Source organism: Protopterus annectens, chromosome 8.part0 (assembly GCF_019279795.1).
Source record: "Protopterus annectens isolate FY-2018-M chromosome 8.part0, PAN1.0, whole genome shotgun sequence".
Taxonomy (NCBI): domain Eukaryota; kingdom Metazoa; phylum Chordata; order Ceratodontiformes; family Protopteridae; genus Protopterus; species Protopterus annectens.
In genome coordinates, this window is record NC_056741.1 from 1327398365 (window position 1) to 1327423385 (window position 25021).

Here is a 25021-nt window from a genome sequence, read left to right on the forward strand (position 1 = left end):
TGCCTTCCTGCTCACACCAAGTAAAAGTGTCTTTCACCTGTGGTCCAAAAAGAAAGGCACCGTCAAAGGGAGTGTTGGTGAATGACACTCTGAAGGGTTCCGCAAAATTACACAGCCGCATCCATGCATGTCTCCGAAGTGCCACACCTGTGCCTGCAGCTCTACTCGCCCCATCAGCTGCATAGGAAATGAGCCTCATGGAGGAGTTGACTACTGAGTTAAGGGTTGCCAGCTGAGAGGCCATTTTAGCCTGAGCCCCTTCAGCTGATGGATTCTGTAGGGTATCTCCGAGTTCTTTCAGGAGATCCCTCTGAAGCCTGGTGAAATGGCATAAGTAATTCAGTGACCTCATGGAAAAGGTTGCTGAAGCGAACATTCGCTTCCCATATCTGTCCATGGTCCTGGACTCCTTGTTAGGAGGATGGACAGAGGCAGAAGTTTCAGCTAACTCCTTTTTAGTGGCTGCTGCTACCACCATGGCATCCACGGGAACACCCTTAGTAAGGAACTGTTTATCAGGGGGAGCAGTAATAAACTTGCCTGATCTCCTTGGGATTGGTTCCACTGTATCCAGGGCTAACCAAGCCCTTCAAGCCACCACAGACATTAGTGGATCGAAGGGAGGAGAAACCCAGGAGGTGGATGGTCGGGAACCGAACGCATCCAGGAATACAGATTCATCCTCAGTAGGGGCTAGGTTATTCCAGTTCCCCCTCTGCTTAAGAATTTCAAGGATGTCCGAGAAGGAAACATCTTCAGAGGGAGATCTCAGGGACCCTTCCAATTCATCCAAATCCGTATCCGAAGTGACAGACTCAGGGGAGTCAATGTACTTCCTCTTGCACTTCTTCTTTCGAGGGGGCTCCTCTGAATGATCAGGGGAGGCCTCGGAAAAAGAGGAAACACCCAATGGGGTGACCAGGAGCATTGGTTCCCCACGCTTGGGGTCTGGAGGAGCGACAGAGGTTGACGCAGGCACCACAGGGGACAGAGCTAGTGGGTCCGAAGGTGGAGCTGGCTGAGAGGCCAGCACACTCCTCATGACATCGAAGGCATCTCTGCCATGATGCAGAGAAGGCTCCGGCTCCGAGGAAACCGGAATCCTGCTCCGCACCGAGGGAGACAGCTCAGAGGCCGATGTAGGAGCCGAGCTCACCTGCGCCGAAGCTCTCAGAGGGAGAACGGGGTCGGACAAGGGTCCGATGCCACTCACCCCCTCGGAGCTCACGAGGGAGTCTCGGCACCCAGATCCCTTGAGGGAAAGTACCATCAAAGGGATCGGAGCCGATGACGGATCTGAAGGAGAAATCATTATCGGAGCCGACGGTTCCACGACTCGGACCCCAACAAACTCCGGCTCCGGACTCAATGGAGTCGGAGGTGGAATATTGATAGAAACAGATGGAGCCGACACCTGTTGAGGAGGGCTGGACAACATTTTGGCCAGTGCCTGTGACTTCAACAACCTACTGACCACTCTCTCCACATCATGGTCCAAGAGCCTGGAGGACCGAGAAGAGTGGGAAGATCTATGACTGCGGTCACTTTGTAAGAGGGGAGACCGCGGAGCCGAGTGTATGGACTTCAACGAAGGGGACCTCGGTCTCTTGTGAGTCCTTGATGGCTCCGAGGGTACTGGTATAGCCGACGAGGAGGCAGTCTCCTCGGTTCCAGCCGGAACCGAAGGAGTAGACAAGTCTTGTGCCAAAGACGGCTCCAAGCTGGGAGCCAACGATTTGGCTGGTGTAGGAGACTTCACCGGCTGAGCCTTGGCTGGTGAATCCTGGGGCTTAAGAAGGCCCCTCAATATATAAGTTTGTTTCTGCACTCCTGCAGAACTCTTGGGCTGAATGTATGGCATACAAAAGTCCTGCAGGTGAACTGCACCTAAGCAGTAGACTCAAGAAGTGTGACCATCTGTCAGAGACATTTTCTGACAGCATGAATCACACTTCTTGAATCCCAAAACCTTGGATTCTTTAGACATAATCAACAAATAGCAAAGAACCACACTAAGCTATACATCACAGCTAATGTAACTATTTTAGTAAAGGGCTAACTAATAAGACTAGGGCTAACACTACCACAAAAGACCACAAGAATACTACAAATGAAAGATATATATATATAGTTTTTTTTTTTTTTTTTTTTTTTTTGAGTAGGAAGCCTCTAAGTTAAACGGTTACCCACTAAAAGGTGGGGGAAGGGGGGGAGAACTTTCTAATTTAAACGAGTTCTAAAGTTAAAGGGAACTACAACACTAAACAGTCTAGCTAAATAAACTAAATATACTAGTTATCGCTAACAATAATACAAGAAAAAAGAATTCTTATCTGACAAGAAAGCTAATAAACGAAGTTATACAAGCCTGAGCCAGTATCCAGGAACCTTGCAGCTGAAGCAGCAAACGAGATCTGGGTAGCTAGCGCTAAGCATCATGGGATAAGGGGTAGCCTCGAGCCAGTAAACAGCTCTCGAGCTATAGAAGATGGCTGAGTCCCAACCAGCAAGAATGAAGGCGAGACTGACAACTTAACATTTATATTTCACAGGAACACGTGCATTTAATTGAAAGTTTTGATATGCATCCAAGAACTATTTTGGATCACATACCAATAATGACTAAAATAAAAATGCAGGGTAACAAATTACAGATGAGACACTGGTGCTTCCCACCTATCTGTTAAACAGAAAGGAATTTAAAGAATGTCTACTGGAAATGAATTGTGAGTTATTAGAAAATATATAAATTAATTCAGAAAATATAGATAGGGAATGAGATAAAATGAAACTGGAATTTAAAAATGGGGCAGAATTAAAAGAAAAAGAGACATGGTTAAGAAGTAACAGGTATTATTTAGAGGGATTGACAAAGGTTAAAGTATTGCAGAATAGGGGAAACCTCGCAGAACAAGAAAGATTTGGAACTGCCTAGCCAAAGAAAAGCCTTGGCGAGTTTAATCCTGGTGGCTGCCAAACAAGCAATTATCAGAAAATGGAAATTAAAGTGTAAACCAACCATACCAGAAATAGTGAATATAGTAACAGAGATAAAGAAACTGGAAGTAGGAACTTTAGAAAATGCTAGGAGCAAATTATATAGAAAAAAATGGAATTGTGAGTGCAGTACAAATAGAATAATGTTTTGGAGGAGGAATGAGGTGTAAGAGAAGGCAGGAAATGAATGAGCTACATAATGGTTGAATAGCAATAACTGTATAGATGATTATATGTGATGTATAATGTTTGCAACTGCATATATGTTAATACGGTTTGTTTTCATTTATATAAATGCATGACTGCCTACGTCATAAGTGGGAATTCAATAAAGGTGTTTCTTGTTTTAAAAAAATTATTGACAGTTAAGATAGGAGATGAGATAAAATGGTGATGTATCACCAATCTAAAGAAAAATCCCCAGGAATAGATGTTTTTCCTGTGTAAGTTTGGAAGATAGGAAGGAAAAACTGATAAAAATCTGGAAGGTTTTGTTTAACGGTACTTTAAAAGGAGGAGAAGCACCAACATCTTGGAAGAAAGCTGTGCTGGCTGTAATACCTAAATATGGTAAAGACCCATCAGATACAGTTTCATAAAGGCCAATTATGATTCTAAACCATTATTATAAAGTGTTTATGTCTATAAGGGCTAAAAGAATGGGAAAAGTGATGCCAAATTTGATAGCTATAGATCAATGTGGTTTTGTGGAGGGGAGGCAAACATTTTTCAACATTACTGGAACAATGATGATAAGAGCCGCAGTGGTATGGCGGTAGTATTGTTACCTCACAGCAAGAGGTTCTCCTGTTTGATTCTCAGCTTGGCTTGGGAGTGCCTTCTGTGTGGAGTCTGCATGTCCTCCCTGCGGTTGGGTAGCGTTTGAAAGACATGCGTCCGTAAATGGGTGTGCCTTCATTGAAGGTTGGGCGTCGAGCTGGCACCTCGGCGTTTCGTAAAAAAAATCTACTGCCAATCATTAGCAGACTGGAGTTCTGCTGTGGCGACCCCTTACCGGGAAAAAGCCGAAAGACAAACTGGAACAATGATGATACAATGAGAAACAGAATGTCAAAAAATACCACTGTTGCTGTTGGTGGGCGTTGATGCAGAGAAATCCTTCGACAAAGTAAAGTTGAGATTTTATGAGTGGGGCAATGGAAGCATTTGATTTCTCTGACACAATAATAAGGTTAAATAAGAAGATATATGCAGGATCAAAGGAAAAAAATAAAGTGGAGGGGTAGCGCTTCAACTTCTATTTGAACAGAGGAACCAGGCAGGGGTGTCCTCCTTCCATTTATTTGCATTATAGTTTGAACAAAGAAAATTAGGGACTCTGAAACTCAAGGATATAATTGGTATGGTAATCAAGAAAACTTGGCTTTACTTGCAGATGACATTATTTTGTACTTAATAAAACCAGAAAAGGACATTTCAGTGATGTGGAACAGTTTGAGACAGTTTCAAGTCTTTTTAAGATGCAAAATTAATGAAGATAAAGCAAAGGCAATAACTGTAAACTATGTACCCACAAATAAATTGGTTCAGAATATCCATATTTATGGGAACATGATAAAATGTACTTAAGAGTATGGATTAAAAAGGATTATGTTATGGCAGCTAAGGATATGTGGGAAGAGACTAAAAAAATTAAGACAAAAACTGAAAAACGTGAAGCTCTGTTTTATGAGTATGGATAACAAGATACAAGCAGTGAAAATGTTTTTAGTCCCTTTAGTTTTATACACAGGTCAGGCATATTTTTATCAACCACAGAGGTTGTGGATAGCAATTGATAAAAAGCTGAAGGATTTTATCTGGGTGTGGAAGAGAGCAAGAGTCAAGTTGGATAAGTTAATCCTTCCAGCAGAACAAGGTGATTGGGATTACCTGATTTGAAGCTGTATTTTAGATCTACACAGTTATGGCTCCTATACATAGCAGAAGCAGAAAGCTATTTTCTACTAGCAGGCTTTCTCGCCTCCATTAGCATCTGTTGCTCATCCTCAGAAAACAGATGTCTAAAAGGTATTAACACCTAATCATCTAGGCAGTCAGCTGTACTTGCTTGGGGTTGAGATGTATCAAACAACCCTGAGGTTGTGTGACTAAATCCAGTCTGTGAGGAAGTTTGTGATAGTTGTCCCTGTCCAGTTCCAAAATAAGGGAGAACCACTATTGCCTGGATGAGAAGGGAGTCACAACAATGATCTTTCTAAAATTCGTTCTGAATCTTCAAAAGTACTCTGGAAATCACTAGATGGAGCAGAAAAGCATACAGGAACTTTTTGGGCCAAGGAAAACATATGGCATCTGTCTTTCAGGCCTTCTTGAATGGAGTACTGGAAAAATAATTTTGCCAGCAAATTGTTTAGGGAGTAGGCAAAAAGGTTTTCCTGAAGACTACACCAGAGATTGATCAAATCTTGAAAGATCCAATGATTCAGATTCCATTCCTGAGGATCAGCATTAGTCCTGCTCAGCTTGTCTGCCACATGCTTTTACAATGATGGAATGTAAGATGCCTGTAGAGTGAGATTGTGCTGTAAAGCTCTATCCCATGCTAACATGGCTAGTCTACATAGTGGATAGCATGGTTCTCCATTGCTTGTTTATGTAGTACATAATTTTGGTATTGCCTGCACCCACTTGATGAGGTCCCAGGGACCACAGATGATTCACAGAACTGAGTGCCTTTATAACAGTTAGTATCTCTTTGTTTATGTTTATGTGTTTTGGTCTGAATTTCTTGTCCCAAAGATCTTGCGCTTTCATATCCATTGACACTGCTCCCCAAGCAAAGTCTGAGGCATAAGTTGCGACTGATTGCTTTGGAGCAGGTGTTGAGAATGGGAAACCAGGATTCTGAGAAATTTGATGTCTCCACCAAGTGATTTCCCATATTTCAAATCCCAGAACTGGGACAATAGGTACTGATGCTGAGACCAGAGATTTCAGATACCACTGTTTTTTTTTCTCATGTGGAGTCTTGCAAAAGATATCATGAGAATCATAGCAGCTACAAGAACCAGAATCCTAAGGTATTCTCTCACTGTGACAGAAATCTGAGTGGAAAAATCTCAGGAATAGATCTAAATTTAGATCTATTTTTCCTCTGTAAAACCTCTTTGGACTGATGTGTTCAGCAGGCACACCAGAAACACAACCAGAAACACAAGTGTGAGTGACAAGGGAATAAAAAAAAGACTTTTGAATGTTCTCCTGGTATCCAAGGCTGTGTAGGAGATCTCTTACCTAGGTGAGAGATTCCTGACACTTTGAAAAAGACTCTGAAAAGTTGTCAAAATAAGGAAAAATGTGGATACCCTGTAACCTACAATGGGCTGTAACAGGAGCTAGACACTTTATGAACACACTGGGAGCAACGGATAGACCAAAGGGTAACACACATAACCTTAAAAAAACACCCAAAAATCTGAATGAACAGGAATGTAATGATGTGCATCTTTTAAATCTAAGGTTATTAAAAAACTCAAATGAGGAAGAAAGGGTAACAGGCTGTGAAGAGAAAGCATTTTGAACTTGGGTACTACCACAAACTGTTTCAGGAAAGAAAGATCTAGAACTGGTCTCCAGTTTTCTTTCTTTGGCACTAAAAACATTCTTGAGTGAAATCCTTCTCCTAACTGATGAGGATGAACAGCTTTTGTTACCCCCATGAAACAGCATATGATGTAAGACAGGAGAAAAGAGATGGGTTTGGTGTGGTGGATAAGGAGGAATCCCCTGAAAAGGTGACATTTACACCCACTCCCATCAGAACTGAAGAAAGCATCAGACCTAAAGTTCTAAGAACCAAAGCTGCTTGTGGAGGGCTGCTGAGTAAGAGACACTTAACTGCAGATTATAAGGTCCAAATTCTGTCCTGAGGAAGGGAATAAGTGGTATCCAAGTGACAACCTAGGAATATTATTTTTTTAGTTGGGATCAGGTTAGACTTTTGCAGGTTTACAGCTATGCCAAGGAAATTGCTAAGATGAAAAAGATAATTCCTGTCTTGCTGAAGAGACTCCTTTGAGGGGGAAGCAAGTAGAAAGTCATCTGGATATTGGACATTTTTTTATCCCTGAAGTAATAGATGAGCTGCTACAACAGCCATACAGTTGAACACCCTGAAGCTGTGGTGAGACAATATGGCAATGCCCTGAATTGTTTATAACTATCTCTTATTCATAAGTATACAAATCTCCCAGACTCTTTCACTATCTTTATGTGAAGGTAAGCATCCTAAATATCCACAGAGCACATCCTTCCATTTGCCATGAGGCAGAGTAGAATCAATTGCACCATGACCTTGCTGAATAAGGTCTTTCTCACATATGTGTTCAAGAAGTTGAGGTCTAAAATAGGCCTGAGGTCCTTGGTTTTCTTTTGAACCAAAAAGTATGGGGAATAAAATCCTGACCATGTCTGTTCTAGTGAGACTTTCTGGATGGCTCTTTTGGTGAGAGGAAAAGCTCGCTCTCATAATGTGGCCTTTATCAAGTTCAATGTGATGTCAGGCAATGGACGGTGGGCTGAGGAGGAGTTTCCAAAAATTGTTTGTAATAGCCTCTGGTATTTGTTTTTGATGGTGGCATGCCATGAGGCTGGGTAGAGGGAGAGACAACCCCCAATTGGCTCCAGAGTTGAGCAGTTCAGGGATTCTGAGGTATTCAGTCACAGAAGGGTTTCCAAAACCCCAGATTCTGCAGACCTCTTCAGCCTCTAGGCCTGCATGTATTGCAGGAGCCACCTCTGACATGGCCACCTCTCTCCAACAGTGAGTAAAACTGATGTCTAGATTTTCAAAACCAGAGAGAATGAGGTCTTTTTTTGGTTTGTATTATAAAATCATTGGGGGCCTTAAACTCAGCAGCACAGTCCTGCTCACTGTTTCCACAATTATGAAGTTACCACTGATGGAGCTGGCTTGGTGCCATTTCTCTTCTTTTATCTGATTTACAGGGGACTGCCTTGCAAGTATCTGGCTCCTACTGGGACCTCCTAGCTGCTATATCAATTAATGTGTTGGTTGGACGAATTACTCAGGATGAAGACTGTGTCTTTCCACAGAAGTCAACATTTCTTGTCTTGACAGCGGAATTAATAGTCCAAGCTCCCCTCTAGCACATCAGTTCTAAAATTTCACAAATTCAGCACTGAAGATTCAAAGGCAGGTGTCTTTGATACCATCAAAGGAACCATGGAGCTACAACCCAGTTGATGGAGCAAAAACACCAACCAAAATTCTTGCACGGAATATTTGATTGGATCCGATGAAGCTAGAGTTAAACTGGTTGGAACAATATTCGTTGAGAAGGAAACACATGGAAAGTCAACCCCTGGGCAAGAGGATCTAGGAGGAACATTCACAAAGTAACTGGAGATGAAGTGAAGACTAGAGAGATATTAAAAATTGGGAATATTTGGAAAAAATCCAACCACTTTTGGAACCAAAGGTAATGGAACAACCCCCAACTCAATCTGCATCTTGAGGAACTTCTTCAGACAATCCTAATCATCTTCCGAGGTACTTCTATAAGTCCTGAAGAATCGTATGGAAAGAGATGAAAGGCCTAGAAAAATGGCATTCCAGTTTCTATGAAGCTGACAAGGACTTCTTTAGGGAGTCATGTATACTGATAGGACCCATAAGCTGTGCATCCAGACAAGGGGTATAGGTAGGAATTTGGCCCTATTCTCCTCAAACCTTGAGACTTTCAGAGCCAAAGCATCACTGGGTCTCTTTTTTACTCTGGACCTGACACATACCTCTCAACCTCTTAGCACATGAAATCTGAACAACGCCTGAAATAATGTGAGAGAAAGGCACAAAATAGGGACATATTTTAAATATTGCTCTTACAAACTTAGGCATTTGCTAGAATAACAGGTTTTTGTGTCAGTATGCATTTTCTGAAGTATATAAAGTCTGAAGCTCAAATGTGTGCCATTATTTAGTGAGTAAAATCCTTACTGATTTTCAGAAAACCACACATTTCATGAGAAACAGACCAAAAATATGAGGCAAAAATCTGGACATTCTGCAAAAATCTGGACAGTTGAGAGGTATATGTTCACCTTTTCCTTCTATTTTTTTTAAGACTGTTGGCATTGTTTTACTTGGCCACTTTGCTGAAGTACACTTTAGATTATTATTTTATTTAACTTAACTCTGCTGCCATTATTGACTCTCCCTCGTCTATATTTCCCTGAGCTCACGTGGATGATTTTTGGCTTTGAGGGTTCTTGTTTTTTTATGGATTCATCTAATTATTTCACTATACCGCCGGCAAAAGGGAATCCCATGTCTACTTACTATGCCCCCAATACCAAAAGTCCCCTTTCACAAAATTATCATTTGTTCCCACTTAATAAAAAATTACGAATACCAATAGGCGAAAAAATACATTTACATTTTACACAAATTTCATCCCACTGCAACCATCGCGCTGAAAATGGTCTACTCCTTTTAAATATGCACTGTGCGCATGTAGCCAACGAGAACTGTTAAAATATAACTATAGACCACTTATTGAAAACTGATACAGATATTACTCTCAAAACACGCTTGGAGATACCATGCAGGAAATGGCCGATTTCGCGGGAAGATATCGTGTAGCAAATGGCCGTCCGCTTTCCTTTCCCGCTAGACAACCGAAGGCTGAGCTCTCATCAACTCCTCCCTTTCTCTGCCCCATGACGCCACTCGTGACGACGTAGGGGTCCCTTCAGTCATGGGGAATCTAGCTACGACTGTAATGGTTTGTCTGACAGCTGAAGGTTTGTCAGCTCGAACATTTTGACAGATATCACATGATCTTTGAAACCTATTGACTAAACTGTGAACCACACGTTGAACGAGAACAATTAAAACATCGGCTTCAGACTGTGGAACTTCGGAGCTATCTGACATATTGAACAGCACTACTGTATGTCTGCCACTAAATAATAAAATTAAAAAAAAAAAAAACAATTGCAGAGGATTTGTAATGCCACCTGTCTTTCAGTGAGGTGCATGCTGAATAATTGGAGATCCTTGTTTTAAAAATTATGATGTTACTGTTTGGGAATGTTCTCCTTCCTGCAGGCTTGGATGATATTGGAGGGGTAATACTGCTACTGCTTTTCGTTGCCTCCTTGGTTACTGTCCTCACATGGCTGGTACAGTATTCTGTTGGCATTTGGCAGAGGCGTGCAAGTCTGAAGTTAAAGCCTGCTCCTCTAAAGGAAGTAGGGATCTGGAAGGCCCTCACAAGGTTGGGATTTGGAAGAGGGAGCAGTTCCAGTGAATCAGGTCTGAAAGGACTTTTTGCTTCATTTGCCTTCAGGTCTTTCAGAGAGAACTGGCAGAAGGCTTGGATCCAGGCACTTAATGAACAAGCTTGCAGGATTGGGGTAGGTGTACACAATTGCTGAGTTTTTCTTATTTACAGGCTTTTGCTGTTAGAACAGTCCTGCCATGTTGTGACACATTTATTGTCTTGAGCATTATACATTCTTAAAATACACTATCACTATATTAACTGGTGTCGTTTTTTTTTTTTTTTTTTTTTAATAAAAGACAAATTCATAATGCTCTTCTGACTTGGTAAATCTGGGAAATAGGTGGTAAACTGAATTGTGATTCAAGATACCCAGTTCATTTTAATAGTAATCAGACAGTGCAGAAGTGCTGGGTTATTAGGCTTTTATTGCAGCGTACTTATGTTTCTACGGTATTTTATTATTGTGTTTGCAATTATTAGCAACCTATGTTTTATTGCCACTTTTATGTATTTTTATTGTAAAATGTAAATCAGTGACAGTTTCTAAAAAAAATGTTATTATATTTTGGTTTCAAGCTAGAAAGCTTTTATGTTACTTTCAAGGTCTGTTTTTCAGAAAGTAACATTACAGTAAACATTTTGACCAGATGTAAGAAAGTTCATATCACTAGTACAAAATATTGTCTGCAAAGCTAAGTTTGGAAGCTTTTTTTTTTGATGTTACAAGATAGCCCACTGTTGTTTACACATTTCCCCACCCGTATGCTTTTTCAGTCACTAAATGTGTCTTCTTTACTAAACTTTTTTTCTTTAAACCTACTCTATATTCATTTTTTACTAATGTATCTAGTAGTAGTGGAAAATGATAAAAAAGTTAATTCAAAAACAGGCTATACTACTGAGGAGCAAGAAGGGTAAATGAACAGATGTGTGCAGTTGTACCTAAATATGTAAACATTTATGCCCACTTTAAAGTATGCTGTTAAAATCATTATGTAGTATAAAGATTTATATGTTAACCTTTGTAAGAGGGGTTTAACCTCACTTTCATACCACTAAACAACAGCAAAGTAGAGATGTTAAAGCCCCTCTGCCAAATATAACACACAAAATAGTTCAGAATGCTGGATCATGGCATGCGAATTTTGTAGCTGCACCTAACTGCTTGGCAGTCTGTCAAGGAATTGAAGAGTTGTAGCACAATGTTTAATTATTTGATAGAAAGTAACACATAGAATAGGCCTTTTAATATTCTAAGCAAGTTAGCCACCTAGAAGAAGCAATTTTCATGTGTGTCCCTGTTCATTTTAAACAAACCAGAGAGCATCTTTAATCAATGCTAAGTGATTTAAAATACAGGAATAATAATCTTTTGCAATTTATCTGAATGTTCTGCTGCATTCTGGTTGCGTTTTAAGACTTGAATCTCTGGTATCCCATATTATTGTTTGCAATAGTAAATGCATTCTCAGTACAGGGAACCATGGTGGTATCACAGCAGATGTCAGATGTGTTTCATAGATCAGACAAGATGCAAATGCTGGTCGGTTTACATAATCTCCCTTGCTAAGTGCCTCACCCCACAGCATGCAGTCTTTCTTTTGGAGCATGTCTGGGATTTGGACGACTGCACTTGATGTCCCATTTGATGAGGCTTCTGGACAGTAGCTTAGTGCTATCACTTTCAAATTGGTTGTACTCTGTGCTCACACAATCTTGAAATGCCTTCTGACAGCTGGGGGTCTGATTCCTAAATTCCTAAGCAGGAGCAGTTTGTATCTTAGTGGATGCTTTCCTTAGCTAGTGAAAAGCACATAGCAGCCCCATTTATTTTTAAGAACATGGCACGTAGCAATTAAGAATGTTAAAACAAATACTTTGCATAGATAACTTTTTCATACCACTACATAGACTTTATGGACTTGTATATTGTTGGGGTTGTACTTACTGATGGTGGGTACAATAAACAAATAATTATCTGTTTTTATCTCCTAAGCAGCCATAATGTGGTCATCTGTCAATCTTTCAAGTTGTGAAAATTGCTTTATTTTCTCTTCATGTTATTGTTGTCATTATGATGCACTGCTTCTTAAGGAAGTAAATAAGTGTAAAACCTAACCCAGTGTAGTGCTTTGACCTTTATTTACTAAGTAGGAAGCCTTTCCATTTTTTTAATGTCGTTTTGTGCTTTATGCCCATTGTATGTCACATTCCCTTGCTTTCTGTCTTTCCTGACAGAGGTTATATTTTTTGTTTTGCATGGGAAAGTGAGGATTTTTTTAATGTGCCTAACTCCTCCATCCATTCAAGGATCAGATTTACTCCTGCATTAGATACTATTAAGGTCTTTCCGTGCACTCTAAGCACATGACTACATGCATTCCAATGTCACTCTGTGCACACCTCTTAGGGAGTCTACTTCTGTGGCCTTCACTAAGTAGCATTCTATTAGTAGGGTCCACCTTACTTTCTCTGTTTGGAATGGTTAAGTTGTCTTCATTGTATAATGCTCACTTTCTTTGTTAGTGCCTTCTGCCATTTTGACTAGCTAGTTGAATCAGGGCCACCAGTGTCAGTGGCACAGATGGAGCTAAATCCTCTGCACTGCTAGTGTTGGTCTTGGCACTTTCCCGTGCTTGTATAACAAAGAAGGGGAGCTTGCATCAGAGTAGAAAGCTGTGAAGAAGAGTACTAAATGGCCTAACTGCTGTATGCTAAGTATTATAGGAAAGGCAAATAACATACAGACTCTGTAGTGTAGCGATGACTTACCAAATACATATGTAATCTGAAACTCTCCATATTGTTCAGGATTTCTCGACCTATGTATTTATAGATTGAAATAGTTCTGAATGTAGCATAAATGTGGTATTGTTACTAATGTCACTTCTTACATCAGTAAATCAGAAGTGTTGCTGTTGATTTTATCATTCTGAACATTTTTAAAAATTTATCACTGCCACAGAAAGACAACATAATTTGACATTGCTTATACTTCATAGCTTTCTAAATGAACAGTGAAGACAATAGTTACAAAATAAGGAAAGCTGTTAGCTTTTCTGCAGTGTAGCAGTGTGAAGTATTCCATAGATTACTTTCTGGAACACAATCATCTTGTATTTGCTTGTGAAAGTAGCTTGCTGGCATTTTATTGGGTGATAGAAAATGGAATGCCCCAGGGGCTGCTGTCTTCCAGGCTAAGGACACCAGTCATTTGGGCTCAAGGTAACCACTGAGTAGAGACCCAGTGTTTAGTGCAGTACACATACACATGGAGTCAGATGTGCACACAGGGGCGCACACACTTGTGCATGTAGACACACACACAGGAAACAACAATAAAATGGGAGCCTTTAGGAACCCAAAATGTAAAGAAGATAGTCTGTACAAGTTTTATCATTCTGTCAGGGGCTGCACAGCCATTTAGCAGCCCCCAACCCAGAAAGGTGAGCAGAATCGTGCTCCATGATTCCTTCTCTGTTACAAAGTATGTCTGAGGATATGCGCTGTGTTCCTTCCAGACTAGGAAGATGTTTGTGGTACTAGCAGTAGGAACAGGAGATAGGGCTAGCTAGCTGATTAGTTCCTCCAGTTTTTCTGTCAGCTGATATAAAGTTGCATGGTAAGTAGAGTGCATCAGTGACCATTACCAAGTAACTTAAAATGTAGCTCAGTAAGCTGTATCAGTGGTTAGCTCACTTGTGGGATAGAGGCTGTAATAGATTGCCTGCATGCTTGTTTTGGAATGGAGGTGAATTATCTGTAGAACTGTTTTGATGTGGTGATTGTATTATTAACCATGATGTTCTCCTTTATCCTTAGTAGCAGACTAGAAAATGCATCTGGGACTAGGCACCAATAGTTGAAGACTGAGCAGATGCTGATGTACTGCATATAAGCAACAAACTCACATCATACAATATTAGGGAGTGCAGTAACTTCCTGGGCAGATATTTTGTGACTGGAAGTACACAGACAAGTGCAGGTCTTGTACACAGACAGCCTTAACTATTTAAACACAGAGTTTATTTCATTGTCATAGCAATTTAAGCTGCCATATAAAATCACACGTCTCAGTTCACATGAAAGTAAATGCTCCATTGCTGTAAACATCTTGATGCCTTCCTGAATGTTGTCTCCATCTAATTATTCTAGGGAACTCAAAAACATAAAACACCAGATTCCAGAAGAAAATATTATATAAAATAGGTCTTTTGAGAAACTTAAGCTCGCAACAGCACACAGAACTGCACCTTTCTCTTAATCACAAACACACGTTTGTCAATCTCAACAGTGTTTCTACTTGGTCTGTCACCATCTATAAGCTGTTCTTTCATAAACGCCACCCTCCCCCTTTGTTGGCTGTTTATTTACAGTGACCCTCATCATTCACAAAGAAATGCTAACTTCAGGGTTATTTTCTTGCATCAGCATCCCTTTACACTAAATATCAGTAGAAGAGCCTTTGGTATGATGTTTCCTGCTGGGTGGAAAACTTCTCCATAGAAATGTGCAGAATATTCCCAGTCTTGTATCTTTCATATGCAACTTTAAGGTTCACTACTTTGATTTCCTTCAGTGCCACTGATTTGACAAACCACCCTATCATACTCAGATCTGATTCACCGCTATTAAAACTCTATAGTTGTACAGATGATATTGCAAACATCTTCAGTGCATAAATAGATTTAACAATTACTTTTCTGAATGGTGTTAACTATATTTACTTTCAAACTTATTTTGCTTATTTCCAAATTATGCATTCTGTTACTACGTGCTTATTAAAATTGTGTAAGCTCATGTTCATGTTTCGAGGAATCACTTCAATGGCTCTGCTGGACAGAGGCACAGGGAACTAATCTAAGGGGGCGGCGAAAGCCAACACAATTCCGGCTAGGCTTATAAATGCCTTCGGGCAGATAGCCTAGTACCTACCTATGAACCTCTGTCCCTGCAAAAAAGGTAATGTTCCTATAGTGTTATTCTAATGTAAAGTATGTCTTCTATGTATATGCATTCTGGGTTGTGGCTGAAAAGAGTCAGCTGACCAGTTCATCCACCCATCCTGTTAATAAATATGTTCTGGCATAGTGTCCACTAAGGACCACTGTGGGGTCTGCAATGTTGGGACATTAAAGGAAGAGAATGCACACCTTCATTGATTAGAGGAACGTCCCCCCCATTAGCGAAAAGTTAACACCAGAACCAGGAAAGAAAGAAACTGGTGAAGTCACAGAGACAAGAACCTGTCTCGGAGAAACTTTTTCCTCTCTGGAAGACTGACTTGTAAGCCAAGAGTAAAGACTTCTAGCAAGCTGTGGATTATACTGGAGACAGAATCACTACATCACAAAGGAGCCACAAAAACTGTAGAGATGGTTTGAGAAACTAATGATATTTTGAACAACTTGAATAATTTTATTTTAAATCACTTTAAGCTTGCCTTAGCACAGTGTACATAAAGCACATTTGGATCTTAAGCAGTTTCCAGTGTTTGCCAGTAGTGATACTATAGATACATTTGTGATATTTAATTTAAAAGGGTCCCACTATATCCATTGGCATAACAATCCCTAGCTATCTTACTGGATATATTGATAACTGGAGTCCAAATAGAAGGTAGAGGTTTGTGCTTAGACAGCAGAATGTCAGATCATTGCATACATTCATAGTAGAATGATCAGGTCCCGGTGTTTTCTCCTGTCTACGTGATGAATCTGGCCATCTTGGGGCAATGCAGCAGTTGCCTCATGTACACAGACAACCCTCTTCTCCTACCACCCAGCACTACAACCTGTGAGAGATGCACTTATATAGCCAAACTGGAAGCAAAGCTGTCTTCACCGAAGACTGGACTAGACAGTCCAGAGGAGAATGTAAACACTTGCACCTCGCCACACTCAACACATAGTCCCTCAAAACATACACCACCAAAACACACACAAAGAAGCACAAAACACATGCCTACATTCGCAGAGGCTCTCAATAAAAATCTGCCCAAACAACCAAGACCTCCAAAGCAAAAATGCAAGCAACCTCCACCTCCCAACACAACCCAAATGACACATAGCCCACAAACTGTGTGCCACTCAACTACAGCCCATAAGGCATAATGTACCCAACACTCTAGTCATAGGTGACTCTATAGTCAGGCACACTGATGTTCCACTCACCAGGCTAAACAAGGATCCGCCACATAACGCAAGCACTCAGGTCACTCTACAACAAGTGCAAATATTACTCTGTCATTGTCCATGTTGGTGTGAATGACCTGAGATGTACCTCCCTGGACTACATGAAAAGAGACATGGAGGAGCTCTCAGATCTTGTAGCCCAGGCAGGTATGACCCTAGCCCTAAGTAGCATCCTGCCATCACCCAGAATTATACCACAGTACAAGGACAAAATGATTGACTGCAACCATTGGCTAAGCTTCTGGTGTCATTTTAAGGGAATCCAGTATCTGTCTGCCTGGGATGACATGATCGACAGACCACAATGCTTTGCCAGAGATGGCCTTCACCTGTTGTCCTTGGGATTCCGGATACTGGCAAAAGCTCTTGCCACCCCTATAGTGACTTTTTTAGGCAAGGTTCAAATGACAAATTCACCACCATAACAGGTACAAGCAAACAAAATCTGAGGGTAATGCTACACAGTGCTAGAAGTATAAACCTCAAAATGCACTCACTCGAGGCACTCCTTAAAATGGAAAACAGCAACATCTGTGCAGTGACAGAGACCTGGTTCAAAGCTCCAGAGAGCACCCCTGCATTACCAGGCTATAATTCATACCACACCTTTCGGCACCTAACCCGGACCGAAACACTAAAGGCAGAGGTGTGTCCATATTCATTAAGGATGTTCACACCTCCAAACTAGTTGCTCAGCATAATGCATCTGAGATTATCCAAGTGCAACTAACTCTAGGCAAGACCGCAATCCAAATTGTAGCTTGCTACAGACCCCCCACCACCATGCCCCAGGATTCCCACTCTTCTTTTCTTGATACACTGGAAAATATTAGGGTACAACCCAACACCCTAATAATGGGTGATTTCAACTACCCCACCATTAACTGGGAAAACTACTCATGTACCAACTCTTTTGCTCAACGTTTTCTGGAATTCATAAATTCCAACACTTTGGATCAACTTATCCACACCCCCACCAGGGGCAGCAATATTCTAGACCTGGTCATTACCAACATGGGCGACCGGTGTTCCACACCAGAGTTCAATTCCTCGTTGGTCAGATCCGACCACAAGCTAATCACCCTAGACATCCACATCCCATCCTCATCCCCCATTAGGGAAACAACTGTAAAAAATTTCTCCAAAGCCAACTTCATGCTTCTTAAGACACAAGTGGCAAACGTCATGACACCCATGCAGATGGACAATAGAGGTACGACTGCTGAATCCTACAGAAACACACTTTATAAGCACTTACACGAGTGCATGGATCATGCTATCCCTAACAGAACCAAGATGCTATCCTCCAAAAAAGGAAGCCAGTCTGGTGGTCTTCTGCCATAAACAAACTCTACATTAGAAGAAAGAAACTTGCAAAAAAGAGTAAAATCCCATGACTGGAGGAACTCCCTGGTCAGTCTCAGTAAGAAGCTGAGATCCCTCATAAAATCCTCCAAAGCTAGTTATGAAAACAAAATCACCACTGATTCTAAAGACAGCCACAAAGCATTCTATGTCAAGAATCTCAATAGCAACACTCAGATCTGTTACAGCACAATGGCACTAAATATACAGAAACAACTGATATTGCCAACATCCTGGTAGATAGGTTCAGTGCTAACTTTACCCCCCTCTCACCCCCTAAAGGAGCCATCTCTATACTGGAAGAATGCAAAGTTCCTATAATCACGGCTGCGCAGGTAAAAGCTGCACTCTCTAAAGCCAAGAACACAGCATCCATGGGACCTGACAACATCCCAGGCTGCATTCTACATGAACTACAGAATGAACTGGCTCCCCACCTAAGCACCATGTTCAATTATAGCCTCACCTCATGCTTTGTGCCCATTGAATGGCGCACTGTGACAGTTATCCCACTCCACAAAGGGGGAGCCACAACAGACCCTGGGAACTACCGCCCATTAGCCTGATGAGCCTGGTCTGCAAGGCCATGGAATGTATCATCATGGAACTCATAAACAAAGACACTGTAATCTCCAAACTCTAGACCCAACACAGTTTGGGTTTGTAAAAGGCAGATCATGTCTCCTAAACCTGATGGACTTCTTTGAAGCAGTCACCAAAGCCATAGATGAGGGTAAGGTGGTTCACACAGCCTATCTAGATCTCGCCAAGGCTTTCGACGCCATCCCCCACTCTGGAATTATAGATAAACTCTCTAAACTAAGTATAAATCCCTATGTCACAAGATGGGTTGCCAACTGGCTTACTGACAGAACCCACATTGTGAAAATAGCAGTTTCCAAATCTGACTTCAGACCAGTGAGTAAACAGGGTTCAGTCCTGCGTCCCCTCCTGTTTGGTATCTACTTCTCTGAAGTACAGGCTAACACAGAAGGTCTCTGTCCCTGGAGGAGTGGTCTCAGTCCAGCAACTAGTAGTCTATTGGCCGTTTTGGGCTAATTCCTATCTCTTTCAAGCTCCCTGCCTTAAAACCCACATTTGTTCAGTTTTGCGCTTGTATTCAACTCAGCACAGCTCCTTGTGGTGTCCTGCAGAGTGCTACAAGCAGCAGAGAGACATAAGAGAGACTTTCAAAAGATTTAAGTATTTTTTATCTGCTATTTTTCTTGCAGCTACATTTTCTCGCCAAAAGCAAGTTTCTAGCTGTTCTAAAGATTATTTTTTGTATTTTTCCTGTTCTGCACTTCCTAAAGTCACTTTTAAGTCATTTTCGTGTTGTTTAACTGTTGTAGGCTACACACTCATGTGCACTAGCCTGTTTAAAGCATTTACAGTGTTTTCTGTTAAGTTACTGTTGTTTCTGTTGTAAAAAAAAAACAAAAAAATATCCTTGTTTCCCACCTTTTCTGAGCTGGAGTAGTCCAGATTTCAGGTTTTGCTGAATCCTGAGCTGTGGTATAGGTTCCTGTGTTGCCCATATCATTACTTGGATAGGAGGAAGCTTCTCTGTTCACCAGTGAGAGTGGGGAACTTTGAGCAACCTATCATTCCCTGGAGGAGTGGTCTCAGCCCAGCAACTAGTAGTCTATTGGCCGTTTTGGGCTAATTCCTATCTCTTTCAAGCTCCCTGCTTTAAAACCTGCATTTGCACGATTTTGCGCATCGTGCAATGTCACGCAGCGCCGTTTAAGCAGTTTTAAACTATTCCCTGCTCCACAAAGTCTGCTCTTCAATTTTTCCCTTAGAACTAGTCAAACTCTCAAAATAAGCACTCAACCTTCATTCTACAGCCCAGCACTTGCTCAAATTTCTCAGTAAGCACTAACAAACTTTAGCACTACACCCCCTTATACTATCCAGAAGTACAAGACTTCCTGTTCGTCCATTCCGGACAATCAATAAAATCAGTTCTTTAAACCATCCAGGCATGTCCAAAGCGCAGTTTCAGGTATACTCTCCAGTCCAGCTGGTGAATCTGGGAATCTTGAGGCAATGTTACAATTACCTTATGTACACAGACAACCCTGTCCTCCTTCCAACAAACTCAAATATATGTGAGAGATGCAACTATACAGCCAAACTGGAGGCTGAGCTCTCTCAACCCAAGACTGGCACAGTCAGTCAGGAGGAGAAGGAAACCACTTGCACCACACAACCAGTCTCACATAGACCAATCGCACCAGCAAACAAGACATATAAACTCACAAAAACATACTCGGAGGCTCTAAATAAAAATCTGCCACAGCAACAGAGACCTCCAAAGCAGACATCCAAGCAACTGCTACCCCCACAACAACTCTCACGTATCACATACTTCACAAAGTCAGTGCGCCACGCAGTCGCAGCCCCTAGGGCTAAATAACACACCTAATACACTAGTAATTGGAGACTCTATTGTCAGGCTCACTGACGTCCCACTCACCAGACTGAACAAGGAGAAGGTCACTGTAAGCTGCCTGTCGGGTGCCAGGGTCCGCCACATAACACAAGCACTTGGGTCACTCCACAGCAGGTACAAATGTGACTCTGTCATTGTCCATGTTGGTGTGAATGACCTGAGACGTACCTGCCTGGACTACATGAAAAGAGACATAGAGGAGCTCTCTGATCATGTAGCCCAGGCCGGTATGACCCTGACCCTGAGTAGCATCTTGCCCTCACCAAGAACGATGCCACAGTATAAAGACAAAATGATCAATTTTAACAATTGGCTAAGCTATTGGTGTCATTCACAGGGGATCCAGTGTCTGTCAGCCTGGGATGACATGCTCGACAAGCCACGTTGGTTCTCCAGGGACGCCTTGCACCTGTCACCCTTAGGCTTTCGAATACTGGCTAAGGCTCTTGCCACCCCCATAGTGCCTTTTTTAGGCAAGGCTCAAAAGACAAACCCACCTCCTTAGACAATACCAGAAACAAAAAAATAAGGGTAATGCTACTCGACGCCAGAAGTCTAAACCTCAAGATACATGCACTCAAGGCACTCATCAGTATGGAGAAAATCAATATCTGTGCAGTAACAGAAACCTGGTTCAAGGCTCCAGAGAGCACCCCAGCACTACCAGGATTCAACTCATACCATTATTTTTGGTCCAAGAACTCGGACCGAAATACTAAAGGTGGGGAGTATCTATTTTCATCAAGGATACCCACACCTCCAGGTTAGTGGCACTGCACGAAGCAGCGGAAACCATCCATGTGCAACTAACAGTAGGTAAAACTGCTTTTCAGTTTGTAGCCTGCTACAGATCACCCACCTTGTCTCAGGACCCCCATTCAGCATTCCTGAGAATATGAAGATCTCACCAAACACCATGATGTTGGGGGATTTCAACTACCCAAACATTGACTGGGAAAACTACTCAAGTCCCAACTCTTTTGCCCAATGGTTCCTGGAATTTATAAACTCAAATGCCATGGAACAACTGGTTAACCACTCCCACAAGAGGGGACAACATATTGGACTTTGTCATCAACAACATGGGGGCTCAATGTTCCACACCAGAGGTAAACCCCTTGTTGGTAAGATCAAACCATAAACTAATCACAATGGACATCCACATCCCGACCCCACCCCTAGCCAAGGAAACCACTGTGAAAAATTTTTCAAAAGCAAACTTCACACTTCTCAGGACCAAGGTGGAAAGTTTCAAAGCCCCCGGGCTAATGGAAAATGCTACCCAAACCACAGAATCCTTTACAAATGCACTCTATGAGCACCTACAGGAATGCATGGATTGTGCCATCCCAAGTAAAACCAAGACTCACTCCTCCAAATACAGGAGACCAGTCTGGTGGACCCCAGCCATAAATAAGCTATACAACAGGAGGAGGAAACTATTACATGATAAGGCAAAATCCCAAAAAGGGAAGGGATCCCTGATCAGTACTAGCAAGAAACTTTGATCCCTCATAAAATCATCAAAGGCTAGCTTTGAAAGAAAAATCGCCAAAGACTCTAAAGATAACCACAAGGTGCTCTTTAGCTACGTCAAGAATCTGGGTGGCAACTCTCAGATCTTCTCCGAGCTGGTGAAAAATGGCACAAAATACACTGAAACCACGGACATTGCCAACATCCTGGCGGACACGTTCAGTGCAAACTTTACCCCCCTCCCCCCCCAAAAGGGCCAGTGTCTATCCCAGAAGAATGCAGTCCCCCAGACATCACAGACACAGATGAAAGCAGCTCTCTCCAAAGTAAAAAACACAGCATCAGTGGGACCGGATGGTATCCTGGGCTGTGTCTTACATGAGCTCCAAAATGAACTAAACCCTCACATAAATTCACTGTTCCAACTCAGCCTTACCACAGGTTATGTACCCAAAGAATGGTGTACAGGAACAGTGATCCCGCTCCACAAAGGTGGTGCCACAACGGATCCCACAAACTATCACCCTATAAGCCTGACTAGCCTGGTCTGCAAGGCTATGGAGCGCATCATCATGGATCTCATAAACAAAGACATTGGGAACCTCCAAACACTGGACCCCGCCCAATTCAGCTTTGTTAAAGGCAGATCTTGCCTCTTAAACCTAGTAGACTTCTTCGAAATAGTTACCAAAGCCATAGATGAGGGAAAGGTAGTCCACACAGCCTACCTGGACCTCGCAAAGACATTCAACACAATACCCCACTGTGGCATCATAAATAAGCTTACCAGTTTAAATATTAACCCATATGTCATACGATGGGTTGCAAACTGGCTCAGGGATAGAACTCACATGGTCAGAGTCACGGGTGCCATGTCCGATTCTAAACCGGTTTCAAGTGGCGTCCCACAGGGCTCAGTCCTGAGACCCCTCTTGTTCGGTGTATACTTCTCTGAGGTACAGGCAAACACTGGAGGACTTTGACTTACCAAGTTCGCAGATGATTGCAAACTGGGAGCCATAATCGATGCGCCGGCTGGCACAAGCATCCTCCAGAAGGGCCTTATGGAGACAGATACCTGGTGTCAGAACCATGGCCACAAGCTAAATGCCAAAAAGTGCACAGTCATCCCCTTTGGGAAAAACAAAGTGCCCACAAACTACCACATAGGAGGTAATTACGGAAGAAGTAATCAGGGGTCTGAGGACCCAAGTAGATAGTAACCTTTCCTTTGACAATCACATTGCCAAAGTGGTTAGAAAAACCTTCTATTTAGCTCATCTAATCACAAAAGGGTTCACATCTAGATCAAGAGAGGTCATTGTGCCCCTCTACTCATTGCTCATCAGGCCCATAATTGAGTACAGTGCCCCATGTGGGATGCACCTCACCTGACACCTGCAACAGCTGGAGAGACCTCAAAAATACCTCACCAAGAGGATCGTGGGCCTCAAACAGATGCCCTATGCAGTTTAACTAAAGAAACTCCAGCTCTACTCAGTTGCTTACCGCCTACTCAGAGGCGATTAAAGCCTGACGTACAAGGCCATGTCTAATCCGGAATTGTTGGACATGCTCCACCTCAAGAAAACCAAATCCATTAGAGCTACACGCTCCAGGGATTTAAACCTTGGCACAACAATAAATAGGATATGCTGGAGGGATAGATTCATATCCCAAAGGCTTCCCTCACTCTGGAATAGAATCCCAGTCCATGTTAGGCAGAGCCACTCGCTGACCCTCTTCAAGAGAAATCTTGATGAGTGGATGGGAAATCGTAAATTTACTCCTGGGATCACTTCTATGGCCCTGCTGGACAGAGGCTCAGGAATCTAGTCTAAAAGGGAGGCGAAAGCCAACACATTCTGGCTAGGTTTATAAATGCCCTAGGCAGATAGCCTAGTACCTACCTATGAACCTATGTCAAACCCAGAGCTGTTGGACATGCTTCACTTAAAGAAATCCCAGTCTCTCTGAGCTACACGCTCTAGGGACCTAAACCTTGTCATCACAATAAACAGAACATGCTGGAGGGATAGATTCCTGTCCCAGAGACTTCCCATGCTCTGGAACAGACTACCTATCTATGTCAAACAGAGCTCCTCATTAGCACTCTTCAAGCAAAATCTTGATGATTGGATGGGAAATAGGAAATTCACCCCGGGGATCACTTCTGTGGCTCTGCTTGACAGGGGCACAGGAAAATAATTTTCTTGGGTGGCGAAAGCCAGGGTACCTTTTTGGCTAGGCTTATAAAGGCCCTAGGGCCAATAGCCTAGTACCTACCTATGAACCTATGATTCAAAAGATTCAGAATGTTCATTTTTATATTGCATTATACTGAAGGTGTTTGGCAGCCAAGATGTATTTATATTGACATGGGGAAATTTGGTGAGAGCACTTTGACAAGTGCCGTAGGAGCTTTTACATTCTCCTGAACTACGTCAGTCAGGTAGAGTGGCCATAATGTAATGGCTTATTTAAAGGTTAGAGCCTGTAGTGTACAGCACCCCCCAGCCATGCTGTACTGCACTGTCAGTTATTGAGGTACAGCTCTGTGAGTCTCTTGGGGTTATAACTGACAGTCCATAGATCTTCCGAAATTACATGTGAATGTATATACTGCATTCTACTGTTTAAAAATGTGCAGCTAACATCTCTTCTGAGATGCAAGATATTCTGTAAGAAATATGGAGTTTCTCTTTGAAGTAGACCTTTCTTTTTACACTTAAATGGTATTCTTCAGCCATATTATTACTTTATGTGTATTGTACACAGCTGTATGTGAAGGTATTGACTAACGCTTATCTGTGGTACAGTGAATTCACCATTGTGTAACCACTAGCCCCTAAGCAGCTGGTTGACCTTTATCCCTGCTATAGCCTCTACCTGTCCTGTCTGACATGAGCAGGCCTACAGTAGTAAGTAGGTTATTTACTCATTTCTGCACTGGTGTCATATTCTTATTGCTTGAAGCTAACTTGTTCCTAAAAGGCTGTAGTAAAAACGCATTTGTGTAGTTCCATACAGAGTGTCACACCATTGTTCAGGACACACACAGGCCTTTAATTCCACTGATATTTCACAACTTCCTTTATAAAAGTGTAACACTGAGTCTGTTATGTAGATGTATTGTATGTCAGAGACTATAATTTAATGTCTGACAAAATGTTAAAAAAACTTTATATATTCTTTTCTTACAAACAATATATTTAGTGAGCAAGTATGTTTGAAGGTAGCAGATCTGAGCTTGCATG

The 25021-nt window shown here is 42.0% G+C and overlaps 1 protein-coding gene across 2 annotated transcripts in view; it reads left to right on the forward strand.

The window, feature by feature from the left end:
• Positions 1–9613: 9613 nt before the first annotated feature.
• C2CD2L (C2CD2 like) overlaps positions 9614–25021 on the forward strand; it is a 1057749-nt gene continuing 1042341 nt past the window's right edge. The window contains exon 1 of one of the 2 annotated variants that reach the window (XM_044080867.1): positions 9614–10401. In XM_044080867.1, the coding sequence (XP_043936802.1) occupies positions 10057–10401 (345 nt within the window). In that variant the 5' untranslated portion in view covers positions 9614–10056. The remainder of the gene's footprint in view (positions 10402–25021) is intronic. The other variant, XM_044080868.1, reaches the window with a different exon arrangement.